The following is a 13,014-nucleotide window of genomic DNA, read 5'->3' as shown; positions in this document are numbered from 1 at the left end:
TGGTTTATTTTCCACAGGGCTTTATAAAAACATCAACAACAAAAACACTCAACATCAGACAACCATAAAAATGGCAAATACAAACATCTACGTTACCAAGCTCTGCAACTGTGTTCACAAATCTGATTATTCTCACTTCTTTTACATAGAAAAAGTTTCCCCAGGTAGGTCTACATGCCAAACTGGAGCCCCAGAGAGACTGGAACTCTCTCTCTCTGCCCACTGCGAACACGTACACCTCCTTGTTGAGGTACACGTTTCCCCTTCAAAGAGCTATTAGATGCATTTTATGAATCTACAGGTTAGATGCAAACATGTATTTTTTTTATTGCAATCTTGTTCAGGCAGAGCTAAGGAGATGTGAGCCGATGCCTCTGAATAGCATTAAGGGCCCAAACCGTCCTTCACAAGACGTGAGGCATTTTATGACAAAACACAACTGCACCCAACGTTCCTATGGCATTTAACTACCACACAGGTGTTTCCTAACCTGTTTTAAACCTTTAGTCGTTGTTTTTTTTATTTGTTTTGAGGTGTTCACAAGGGGAAAAACGAGTAGCCAACGCAATTTCGAAATTCCCCGTAATTTCAGCTCGCTCGCCGCCTCGCGCGGGGCCTCCCGCAGCGGCTGAGGTGAGAAGATGGCGCCCGCGGGCCGGGCCGTGCCGGGCCGGGGCCTCGCGCAGCGCCTCAGGGCGCCGAGGTGGGGCCGCCCCGCAGCGCCCTCACAGCCCGCCGGCCTCGCCCTTTAAACCCGAGGAGGGGCCGGATTGGCCGCTGGGGCTGCCAATCGCGGCGGGCATTGCGTCACCCCGGCGGGCAGCCGGGCGCCGATTGGCTGCAGCGGGGGCTCGGGGGCGGGCGGGCGCGGGGCGGGTTTCGCAATCGCCGCTCGGGCCGCGCTGGGCGCTTTAACGACGAGGCTCGGGCCCGGCCGCGCCCCCCCCCCCCTCCCCTCCGCCGCCGCCGCCGCCGCCGCCGCAGGTAAGGGCCGGCCGCGCGGGGGGCGCCGCCGCGGGGCGCGGGGCCGGGCCGGGCTCTGCCCGCTGCCGTTGCCGCGGCGGGTGGCGGCGGTGGCGGTGCGGCGGCCATGGGGAGCGGCGCGCATGATGCAATCGGCGGGCGGGCGGCCCCGGCCCCGCGCCTCTCCTCCCCCCGGTGAAGTCACGGCTTGGCGCTCCCGCACGGCCGCGGGGGAGGAGGAGGAGGAGGAGGAGGGGGAGGAGCGCGGCCGGGCGGCCCCCGGGCTGCGGGCCCGGCGGGGAGGCGGCGGCCGGGCCCCGGGGGTGTCCCGGGGGTGCCCCCCCTCCCACCTCCCCGGGCCAGGTGCGGGCGGAGGCTCCCGGAGCCGCCCCGAGGGCAGCGGCCGCCCGGGCGGGGCCCCGGAGCTGCGGCACGTCGCGACAGCACGAGGCTCGTCGCGACAGGGGCCTTTAGCGCCCCGGGGGAGCGCTGCGGGACTTCTGGGGGCTCCGGGAGGGACCGCGCCGGGTCTGGGGGCAGCCGGGGGGAGCCGGGGGGGCTCAGCGGGCCCCTGTGGCCCCCAGGCCGGCCCCCCCGACCCCTTGAAGTTCTGCTTCCTGCCACCCGGGATCGCGATTCGCGTCATCAGCGCTGCCAGGCTGCAATTAAAATACGTATTTAGGTGTTCCCAGTGTTGTTTTTTTTTAAAGATGTCGGACTGCATGTTTTGCAGTGTGAGGAAGGGTTTTCCCTTCACAAGGAGTAATTGGAGGTTATGAGAACAATGCGGGAGCGCAGCGTTGTCAGCTCTGGCAGCGGGTGGCAGATGGAAGCCACCTTGTCCAAAACACCTCCCCGTGAGCGCGGCGTGCAGCAAGCCCTGCAGAACGGGGCTCCCCCAGCGCTCAGCAAACAACTGCCCGGAGGTTTACGCCGTTCCTTGTGCAGCAGCGGTTGGGTTTAGTCAGGTCCTGCTGGGGTACTCGCACTGAAGTCAAAGAGAAGGGAGGCCACCTCTTGCTGCTCAGGCTTGGGCTGATTCTGCACGGGACAGCCAAGGCAGCTGGGTGAATTTGTGCAGTGAAGCTGTCCTGACTAACGATCAGAATCTACAGAGTCACATCTCGGAAAAGGAGCATAAAGAAATGCTTTGTAGTTTTTGCTTCTAAGTAAAAAAATACAGAAAACAACACTGATTTAATTAACAAATTAAAACACTTTTTTTTTTTCTGCCAAGGCAAACATTTGGAAGTTTAAATTTTTTTTGCGGGGGGAAGCAAAGATAATAAAGGTCTTGATGTGCTTGGGAGCCTGCGGTCCCTGCGGAATGCTGTCAGACTGTAGCTGCCTGCGAGGACACCCCTGAGCTACCAGCTATTATGCTGTAGTGGGTGGCCAGCCGGTGTCCTGGGTGGCCAGTTGGTGGCCCAAGGAGAGAACAAGGCAGTTCTGACTGGCCACTGGAAACACTAACATGTGCTGGGTGGAACCAGCCTAGGGCTGGCACCGAGCTGCGGCTGATGAGCTGCTTTATGGGAACAAGATGCTGGGAAACTCGAGCTAGCTCTCCAAGGAGCTGCCTCCTGTTGTGTCACAGCTATCACCCGTTTGCAGCGAGCCAACCTGTTTGTGTGGCACGATACCTGAGCCCTGGGCCCCAGCTGCCTCCTGGCCTTCCCCAGGTACTGTGTGCTTCACCTCTGCCTTCTGCAGAGCCCCTTCTGCATGCCTCCTACCTGCGGCCTGTAAATATCCTGGCAGCATTCCCTGAATGATGCCCTGCAGAACCCGCTGCCAACCAGGGTCTCCTTCCCTCTCGCTGCCCAACTGAGTAGTTGACAGTTGGTGATGTGGGTCCAGCCTCCAGATAACCAGGGGGGTGATTAGCTTCAAGCCTTAATTGTTATGACTCCAGGGTTATCTGTGATACAGCACAGTCAGTGCTACTTGCTCTGCATAAATATTAGTTGGAGCAGGACAGGAGTCCAGGTGTCACATCTCCCAGGCAAGTGTTCTGTTGATCGTCAGGCCAAATTAGAGCTTGTCTCACTGAAGAAATAGTTATTGGATACAAAATGGATCAGCTGCAGTAGGAAGGAACTGAGGAAGATCTATTCCAAAGTGCCCTGTAAGTCAGGGCTAGAAGAGTAGCTTGAGAAACGGGACATTTTGGTTCTTCATCTTTGGGGCAGGAGCTGCCCCTTCCTCTGCAGTATCCACAAGCACAAAAAGCAGTTGGTGAAAATGTTTCTGACATGTGTTACTAAACTGGGTTGTCCAGATGAAGTTAGTAAGCACTGTTGTGTTGAAATAGAGGGGACAGGAGACCATGCTGTGTGACTTTGAAAACATGCCAAAAAACGGGGGGAAAAAAAGTTCAGGTATCGGAGGTGATCTAACAGAGCTCTGTACTATTTGAGGGCTGCAGAAATCCTGTTTTCAGAAATGTAGCTGAGACAAAGCCAGAAGAGAATATACACTTGCATCTTGACTTTAAAAATATCTGGGCAATCATGCATGCAGCTACTGTAAGTGGCCTTGCAACTCTGCTATTTGTGCACAGTGACATCTTGTTAGCTGTATGTTCGGCTCAACCACTGATCTGCATTGCTTAGTTGGTCGGAATCTAAGGCTTAAACCTGGTTTGCAAAAATTGCTTTAAGAGCTGAAATCAGAAGATAATAAATACAAAGGTTAGGCATGTATGTACGTAGATTTAGCTGTGCAGATGTCAGAGCTGACATCTGCCCTGAAATATGAAAATGAACTGATTTCTTGAGGAGGGGTGCAGGTATTCCCTTCTTCACTTGTTCTAAGTGAGAAGACTTCGTCATGACAGAATGTTAAATAGCTTCCAAGCCAAACTTAACAGGCTTTTCTGTACATTTTACTGAACCACGCTCTGCAACTGCATCTAGCTCTGGCTCCCTCCTATTATGAGACGCAAACTGGAACTGATCTAGACAGTAACGTTTTAACCTCGTTAATGATAACCTAGCAGAAGGTAAAGTGGCAACTTGGGCTGCTGAGGAAAACAAACAAACAAGAGCAGCAAGCAGCTGACGAACCTGAGTGCAGGACGAGGAGTGACACACCGCAGCTCGTTTACAGCCACTCACCGTGTTCGGCAGCCGGACGCAGGGCTGCAGTCACGCAGTGCTGCTGGGACGGGAGAGCCATGAGCCCTGAGCTTGGCGCTGCGGATGCCGGGCAGCTTGCGGTGCCCCCACCAGCCGCAGGTGCTTTCATCCCCAGGGGTCCTCCCAGCGGCAGGCAGGGAAGTAGCCAAATACCTGTCATATGCTAGCACGTACACCTGTGACAGAGCGTGGGGCTGCACCTTTGTAACACAAAACGATCTCTGAGTAGGATTGTTTTATGCCAGTTAGATGCTTTTGTTTAATATAACAAGAAATCAAATACTCATTTGAGCAGTCTGGAAGTACTTTTCACTGGAGCCACAGGCAGGGATTTCAGGAACTTAGAAGGGCCCTATTGCCCCCTCCCCTCTTCTCTCCCCAACTTTTCTCTCAGACATTTAGGAGGTCACACCCCATGAGATGGGAAGAGAAGGGGCGCAGCTTTTAGCCTTGACAGGGCCATGTCCCTGCAGCAGCTGTAGTGGAGTCCTGCTTGTACCACCAGCAGGTCGGGAGCAGGCTGAACCTCAGCGTGAGGACATGAGTCAGGTGAGAGGGCGTCCTGCTTTTCAGGCCGGGCTGCCTGCCGGAGAGGAGAGTGGGCAGTGACTGGGGCAAGAGCTACAGCCAAGGAAGGTAGTTTGTAGGCATGTCAGCTGTGGTCTCCCTAAGGGTGGCAACACTCCCCTGGCTTTCAAGTGTAGCGATGCTCACATTGTCCTCACTGTGCTTTCCTGTGCCACCTGCTCATTGCAGTACTGTTACAGTACTTGTCTTAGTAGGGGTTCCTTTCATGGCACTCGGTCACAGCAATCACATCACACTACCTTCTCCCATGTGTTACTTTCTTCCACTGAGTACTAGCGAGACCTTGGAACAATCATCAGTTTGGACACCATCTTCAAGAAGCAAGTAAAACAGTCCTAGAGCTGGTAAAAGCACTAGAAGATGCTGTGAGATGTTGAAGGAAAGGTGGATAGCCTGAGCACACTCACTCCAGAGAAAAGACAGGCCAACAATGAATGTGTCTGTGCACGTACCCAGAGGGATGGTCTGAAGAGGACAAGGATCAAGTACTCCTGTTGGTCAAGAGTCAGGCTGTTAATAGGTTTAAGCTGCAGAAGGAAAAATTCAGTCTAAAAATTAAGAAAATTATATAACTGGAGGAAAAGTTAGACGGTGGAACCAGTTGCCAAGGCAGAGGTTGTGAAACTGGAGATTTTCGAGGCTAGGCTAGACACCCATCCATCAGGGATGGCTTTGGAATAACTGAGTAAATCCAGTGAACAATGCAAACAGCTTGACTAGATGACCCAGTAACAGTCCCTTCCAATCCAAATATGTTCGAGAGGCTTCTGAAATGTCCCAGCAGTTGGCAGCTTTTCCACTTCCAGAATAGTTTTGGTGTGTTACTGCCAGATGTACCATCAGTACCTTATGCTAAAGCCAGCGATGTATAAGACTGTAGCTAAACCCGGCAAAACTTTAACAGCATTTTTTTTTCCTACTAGGTTCACCTTGCTCTTAATCCATGTGAAGATCCGCTGGAAACACGTTCTAGAAAACAGTTTTCAGTCTCCTGATATATTCTGTTGTGTCAAAGAAGAGCCTGTCCAAATGAGCAAGACATCCCAACAGAACACCGCTACAGATGCGAACGGAGTAAGCGTGATTCACACCCAGGCACACACCAGTGGTTTGCAGCAGGTTCCCCAGCTGGTTCCCGTTAGTCCTGGTGGTGGAGGCAAAGCCGTGCCTCCAAGCAAACAGGGAAAGAAAAATTCCTTTGTGGATAGAAACAGTGATGAGTATCGTCAGCGCAGAGAGCGGAACAACATGGCAGTGAAAAAGAGCCGGTTAAAAAGCAAGCAGAAAGCACAAGACACGCTGCAAAGGGTCACCCAGCTCAAAGAAGAAAATGAACGTTTGGAGGCAAAAATTAAGCTCCTAACCAAGGAGCTGAGCGTACTGAAAGACTTGTTCCTTGAGCACGCACACAACCTTGCAGACAATGTGCAACCTGTTGGCACTGAAACCACCACAACAAACCCAGAGAACAGTGGACAGTAGGCACCGTCGCGACCTCATGAAATGAACTCTCGAGGTACAGCTTGTCTGCGCCACCCATGCAGTAACTGAGGAAAAGATGTGTTCTTTTAACCGTCATTTCTTGGAGATCTTTTTAGGTTTAACACTGAAGATTTGATACGATTAAACCAGAAACTGCTTAGTCTATTTGTTAAAAGCGTTAAATATTTTTCTCCTCTGGAAGATTTGTCTAATAAATGCAGATCTAAGTTCATAGTCAACAAGGAGCTTAGCATTAGGGAAATAACATGTTCACGGAAGTGTACTTACCTTCTTATATTTTGCATAATGGGAGGAATCCATCGGGATGGTTCACTGTAGTATCAGTAAATCGTAACTGGGTTAATTGTCTTTTAAATACTTTTTAGTGTATTTAAGCCCTTTGTTTTCTCCATTATGTATTACAAACTGCAAAGGCCGTGGAGAGAGTTTGCTGTCCTGTCAACTACTTTAAACCTGTAGAGCAAGTCCTATAAAGCACCACTTAGGTCTTTCATATCTGGCTATAGTTAATGGGGAGGGTGTAGTATTAGTGAGCTAGGATGCTTACTGATGTTTTCTAGAAAAACAGCAATATACTATAATAATATGTACAGGCAGTTGGCTTCCAAAAGGCAAATGATAGTCTGAAGCAAGTATAAGAGGTAAAGCAGCACACTGACAAAGTCTTTTAAGCCTGTGTTCACATGTTAACATTGCTCACACAGTGACTCTGGGGCCTTAAGAGAACAAGATTTTGGTTTTCAGAAAATGGCAAAATGCTACTAAAAACCTCTGCTCTGCAAAACTGCATTCTTGCTCGGGTGCAGGTATCAGGGAGAACAAAATGCACAGCTTGGCTAAGCAATGAAAGGATTAAGGTAGCATCTGTACAGTCAGAATGTATGGATCACTGCTTGCCGACACTCATTTCCATTTTCATGGGCGTTCAGATTTGTAGCCAAGTTCGTATAGAAAGTGATTTTAAAAATAAATGGCCCTAGTTTGAGTACCTGACTCAGCAGAATTTCTATAGCCATCATAGAGTTGTGTGAAGGAGTATCTTCAGTCTTATTTTATTTCCATCAAAGTTTTGCTATAGCAATTTTTTAAATGCTAGTGATAAGTCTTTGCCATGATCCATAATGCAGTGGTATGTACTATATTGAGGATTTAAACAACAAAAGTAAAGCAGGAACTTTGATGTAACCTTAATTTATTTTCATTTTTAAATATTTCATTGACTGTATGGTTGTGTTACATTTAACCCGTGTGTCTGGCTAGTGGATTATTACACTGTCTTAATTTCTCTCCTACACTACCTTTTTCCATAGATTATTTTGTAGGATGCTTGTTTGCCTTGTATCTGTACTTAGGAAAAGAACTTTGATATTATCTCTATGAGGATGCTGTTAGAAAATAAAGCCTTTAAAAGTTCTTTTAGAATTTAAATTTTTAATACAAAGGTAATTAGATGCAGTCTTTTATGGATTGTTTTGGACTATGGTAGTCTTTTTACAGAGATATGTTTTTTTGGTTCTAGCTGCAGCTTGAATAGGTAGGGTTGAAATATCAGAATCTAATAAAAACATTTTGCCTCTAGTGCTGGCCTTGTTTTTCCTGTCCCTTTTCTCTTTTGCTCAAATACAGAGGTGGCCACCTTGAGCAGCTGTTGTCATTGAGAAATCCATGCAACAGTCTCTGTTACTGTCCTCTACTTAGGTTTTTATTCAGTGGAAAGAGAACCAGAAACTTATTACACTTTAGCCTAAATATCCAATTTCACCAAAACCAACCAACCAAAAAAAACCAACCAAAACTCACAGCTACCTTTCCTGAACATGTATTGCAATTAAAAGATTATGATAGGCTGGGCGGCTGTGGGCAGGGAAAACAACTGTACAAGGATAAAGATGACCTGACTGCACCCCGTTTGTTAGATGGGTAGCAGTTCTGGTGCAAAACGCAGGAGCTCGTCTCCTCTTTGCTCTATGAGTTGAGACTGCATCATCCTGTTATCCTGCCATTGGTCTGACAGGTTAATGTGGTTTTCTCTCCAGATAACCTAACCAACCAGGAGCTCCAAATCTCTCTTGTGTTTTTCTGATTTTGGTGAAAACGGGCTACCTCTAGATTAATGATTTCTTAAATCTCTGGAGTAGGAATAAAACTTTTGATGGAGACCTAGGATGCTTGCGTAGGTCACTTCACCACCTTGTACTCCTGACAGCACCAATTCCACTTCCTTCTTTAAAACAAAACCACCGAGTTACGAAAAGCTGTTAGTTTGTATGATGACTTTTCCGGCTTAGCAGTCCATGCACTTGCTGTGGTTGCCTAGGGAAGCATCCAGACTGTGCAGCATGTCACTTTCAACATGGGAGGCCACAGACCAGAGATTTTACTTTTTTTTTTTTTTTTTTAAATCTACTCACAGTGTGATCTTGGTTGCAAGAGAGGCATGAGCCTGTTATTTTAAGCCCTTTTCTGCCACAACAGCTATCTCAGCCCCCTGCGGATCAAAGGCAGGTGAGGCTTTCCCTGTCACTGACAGCAAAAAGCCTCAGCCCCATCCAGCTGAGCATCTCCAGTAAGGCACAGGAGAGCTCTCACAGTGAAGTGACTCGGAAGAACCTCTTTTCTTCCTAAGGAAAAACTGGAATAAATACATATCTACACAAGAAAATTTTAGTATAGGCCTATAAAAACTAATATTTTTTCCTTTTGATACATTTTTTTTAATAGCAGTTAGTCTGTGACAGAACATAGTGCCTCTCACAACAAGAAAAAGTGCTACAATACTCTACATTTCACCTGTAAACCTTATTCCTGTACCAGTAAGAGAACTTCCCTACTCTAACTTCCATGAGCACTAGGAGGCTCTACCACGTTAATTATACTGTGTCGCTGCAGCAGCATGATTTGCATGGCAGATAAACCCAGAGCGCCTCCAACCCCAGGCAGCTGAAGCAATTTAAATATATCAGCTCACTACTTGGACCTTTTTAAACACGCCAACTTGCTCAACACAATGCACTCTGCTATTTTGGTGCGACTCTCCTTGAGTCTGCACCAGGGGGGAAAGGCATTTGGGAAAATACAGCTAATAGCCTAACAAATCCTAATGTAGCCAAAAAGAAAATTTGTCATGACCTGCATTCTCCCCTCCCCATACATTTAAAATTTATTAAATAACATTTTGCATTTTTTTAAAGGCTTCCTTCCCTGCCCTCGCCCCCCTCCCCAATGCTAATTTAAAAATATAATTCCAATTCACTTTTTGCTTAAGTGGATAAAAATTATCATAATTACAGAACAGAGCTCTGGAAGGAAGGGTGAAATTTCTAGTGACTGAATTCACAGGCCTGATTAGGAAGGAAAATGGAGGACAGTGCACATGCCAACTGCAACGCTTCCCTGTCCCGGGCGAGCACAACAAAAGAGCAGCCGGTTACGTGAGCGAGCGCCTTCCCCGCAAAGCTCCTGTTCGCTGGTACATGTCGAAGCAAAACCAGTTCTGCCTCCTGCACAACACCAGATTGCTCGACCTGTTCTGCAGCAGCAGAGACCAGTATTTGCCAAGATTAATCACAGGCAGGGAAAGGCCTATTAACTACACTGGGGTTACAGCTTAGTTGAAACAATTCCAAGATTTTTTATTTTTTTTTTTGGATAATCTGTGAAGTGTTACTTTAAAATAGTAACTGCTATTGAACCAAAGCAACTGCAGGTTTCAGAGTGCCCAAAGCAGTGAGCGAGCTCCTGGGTGTGTTCAGAGCACACCGCAGAAACGTACTTTGACTCAGAGGGAAGCAGGCCGAGGCCGTGAGCACAGTTTCGCACTGAAAAAACCTCCCGAGGTTTAAGGGGAGACGAGCCTGGAGCATTGCCAGCAGGTTTCTGTGCTTCTGTATCTGCACAAACCAAATCTATTCTTACCAAAGCAAAGCTTGAGACTTTTGCACGAGTACTGCATTTCAGGTCATGAGCCTGCCAGTCACCTCAAAAGGAAGCGTTAGCACAATTGCAGGTAAAGCTGCTGATCGCACGTCCTTCCCTCCTCATCCCTTCCCCTTCTCGCTCAACACCTCCTGTACTTACCTCTTACAGACTACGGCCAAACAACCTATGAAAAAATGTAAATATGTTTAACGTCACTTTACTAAAAAATGAGCCTATAAAGTCCCCCGGATTATTTCACAATGTGATTCTTTAGTCTCCAACACGTGAAGTTTCCTATTTGGCAATGCATTTAGACAAGCATTTAGAAATGAAGAACAGGTCCTTGTCACTCTGATCAACCCAATTAGCAGAAAGAGTGATGTATTTAACAATTTTGAAAGAACTTATTTCAGATCTAACAGCAACACAGTGCTTTTCGACACCCTCTAAGCCCATGCTGCATTGCATGCCCCATATAAGACAGGAGCTTGCAGGCCCCCAGATGCTGTTGCCCATGTACCATCTCCAGGACAGGAGATGCAGAGATGATTGAGATCTCTTCACAGGGAGAAAATCCTCCCTTGGCAAATGATAAGACATGGAAGGACTCTGACACGCTGCTGTGACTCCAGAGCCCCAGGTACGGTGGAGAGAATGCTCTGAAGCTGCTTCGTAGTCCAACTGTGCAAAAGAGCCTGAAGACTAAACAGGAGTTTTCACATATTCATAAGCAATGAACATAAGCACGATGTGTTCAGTAAGGAAGATTATTTTTATGTAGTTAGAACAACCAGGACTATTTTATGATGCAAGAAGAGCATTTATTCTCCTGCAGGCTTTACCTACAGTAAAGAAAGGATTCTCTGGGTAATTTAAATCTTGCATGAATGGAAAATCATTTTATGATGATTATTAATATGTTTGTGGTCTATCCAAATAAAATTTATATTATTTAATTCTGAACCTGCTAGCACTGGACAGTTAAAAAGAACTCTATCATTTCACAGAGCACATGCTGCTGAAATGACCCCAATCCCTGTAACCAAGATACTTCCTTCTTGCAAATTTTAAGGCTCATGAACACCACAGCAATCTACATTTTTAAGGAACAAATAGATGGACAAATCTCATAAGCCCTGAGCTGTGTGTAAAGGATCAATACACCCATTATCCAGAGCAGAAAAATCTGTCTAATGATGGGTTGAAATTTCCAGAGCACAAATTGGTAGAAAGGTCAGATAAAGAAGAGGAAATGGCAGCAGAAGAACATAATTAACACAAAGTTGTGAACACAAATGATGCCATGGATGAATTTTAATAAAAATTTCATTCTGTTTACTCCATTTTCATTGAAATAAGATCCATAAGAAAAATATACATGTCATTGTGTCCACTGAGAATAGCTGATTTTTTCTTTTTCGCAATACTTGTGCTGAAGTTTAATAAATGACTTAGATTGTTAAAACTGCTGACAGCATTCATATAATCCACTTGTTACTTTAAAGAGTCTGTATCATCAAAATTCAGATTTCATTGGAAGAAAGATATGTCAGAGCTAAGCTCTGATAGAAGTGTAAGCCCCACCGATTATGCAGCAGGTTTATTCAGGTGGCACTTGTCATTTAAACTGCTGACTGCAAGCAGTAACATTTGGTTTACCTGGATATCCAGTGCTGAAGCCTTCTACCTTCATTTTTAATTAATGAATCATTCCAGCTAATAGCCAGCCTGCTTCTCTCACTACTAAGAATTAGATGCATTTTATATGCCACAGCATTAAATCAGAATGATGACTGATTAGCATGAGACATTAAGTATCCCCCTCCAGTTTACTGCTTTTGGCTGGACAAGGAGTCAAATGACTTGACACTGCTTTGGCCTTCTGCCATGAAAGCCTCTATTTCTTCAACAGTACGTGGGACGCACGTTAGCAGCTCCATTCCACTGGCTGTCACTGCAATGTCATCTTCGATCCGGACCTGTTACAGAGAAGACGCAGTTATCAAGGTATTCCAGCTGGAGACGAGAAGCACATCAGGAAGCGATGGCAGTGGGAACACAAGGAGCGTTTCAGTCTGAGTTGTTGACAGAACAGAGGCAAAACATAAAGCAAGCAGCACCATTTACCCTCGGCACCGCAGTGGCACAGAGCTCTGTAGGACCACATCCCCCTTGGGCCGCGGGCTCCTGCCACCCGCCCCGGCACCACACAGGCTCCCCTCCCCTGTGGTGGGTCTGCAGGTGACGCAGGTGGTGCCTCTGCTGCTTCGGATGCCCCAGGGACAGGCTGAGTGAGATGCTGCCTCAGTGAGCTCATGCTGCGTAATTACATGGGGCCAATAAATCTCCACCCTCTGACATCAGGAGCAGAAAAAGGTACGTTTCCCCCTGAATTAGCCTCCAACCTTGCTAGTGCACAGCTCGCTAGGGACAGGTTGAAGAGCAGTGCCTGCTAACATCTGAAGTACTTGTTCTTGAAGCAGTTCTGTTGCTGAGCTGCAGTTAACTACTTTGCACTTAAAAATCACGTTCCCTTCTCTCTAAATACAACCAACTTTCAAAGGAGGAACGGCGACATCAAATAGCTTGTAGCTGATACTCAAAACATTGAATTTGGAGCCGATGAGAAAATCCTAAGCAGGTCAGACATTCCTTTTAAAATACAATGATTGCACTTTAAATCACGCAAGGAAAAAACAGGTCCTCTCAGTTTTCCAGCTCTTGTTCTGTTAAAATGAAAAGTATGTACCATTTCTGTTTGTCTCTAATCTCTCCTTACCAGTAAATATGCCTACATAGTCATTTCCCGTTATCTTATCAGAAAAATGTTACTAAGTCGCTAAGCTGCAATAAAAGCAATTTTAGTAAGGTGTAAATCCAAGAGAACACAAACTCTGGGGAC

At 47.0% G+C, this 13,014-nt stretch overlaps 2 protein-coding genes across 5 annotated transcripts in view; one reads left to right on the top strand and one right to left on the bottom strand.

Moving 5' to 3' along the window:
- Nucleotides 1–839: 839 nt before the first annotated feature.
- CEBPG (CCAAT enhancer binding protein gamma) lies at nucleotides 840–7,772 on the top strand. Of its 2 annotated transcripts, none has more exons than XM_080552772.1 (2): nucleotides 840–984; nucleotides 5,615–7,772. In XM_080552772.1, the coding sequence occupies exon 2, from the start codon at nucleotides 5,721–5,723 to the stop codon at nucleotides 6,171–6,173; it is 453 nt and encodes a 150-aa protein (XP_080408898.1). In that variant the 5' UTR covers nucleotides 840–984; nucleotides 5,615–5,720; the 3' UTR covers nucleotides 6,174–7,772. The 2 variants fall into 2 exon arrangements, with proteins under 2 accessions (XP_080408898.1, XP_080408897.1); XM_080552771.1 differs by lacking the exon at nucleotides 840–984 and adding an exon at nucleotides 1,389–2,645.
- Nucleotides 7,773–11,411: 3,639 nt separating this feature from the next.
- The window catches only part of PEPD (peptidase D), a 134,791-nt gene continuing 133,188 nt past the window's right edge, over nucleotides 11,412–13,014 (bottom strand). For 2 of the 3 annotated variants that reach the window (XM_080552747.1, XM_080552746.1), the window contains exon 15: nucleotides 11,412–12,091. In XM_080552747.1, the coding sequence (XP_080408873.1) occupies nucleotides 11,942–12,091 (150 nt within the window). In that variant the 3' untranslated portion in view covers nucleotides 11,412–11,941. Of the gene's footprint in view, nucleotides 12,416–13,014 lie in introns of all 3 variants that reach the window. The other variant, XR_013938464.1, reaches the window with a different exon arrangement.

This window comes from Anser brachyrhynchus, assembly GCF_964034855.1.
Source record: "Anser brachyrhynchus genome assembly, chromosome: 12".
Classification (NCBI taxonomy): domain Eukaryota; kingdom Metazoa; phylum Chordata; class Aves; order Anseriformes; family Anatidae; genus Anser; species Anser brachyrhynchus.
This window is presented reverse-complemented; position numbering and strand designations above follow the sequence as displayed.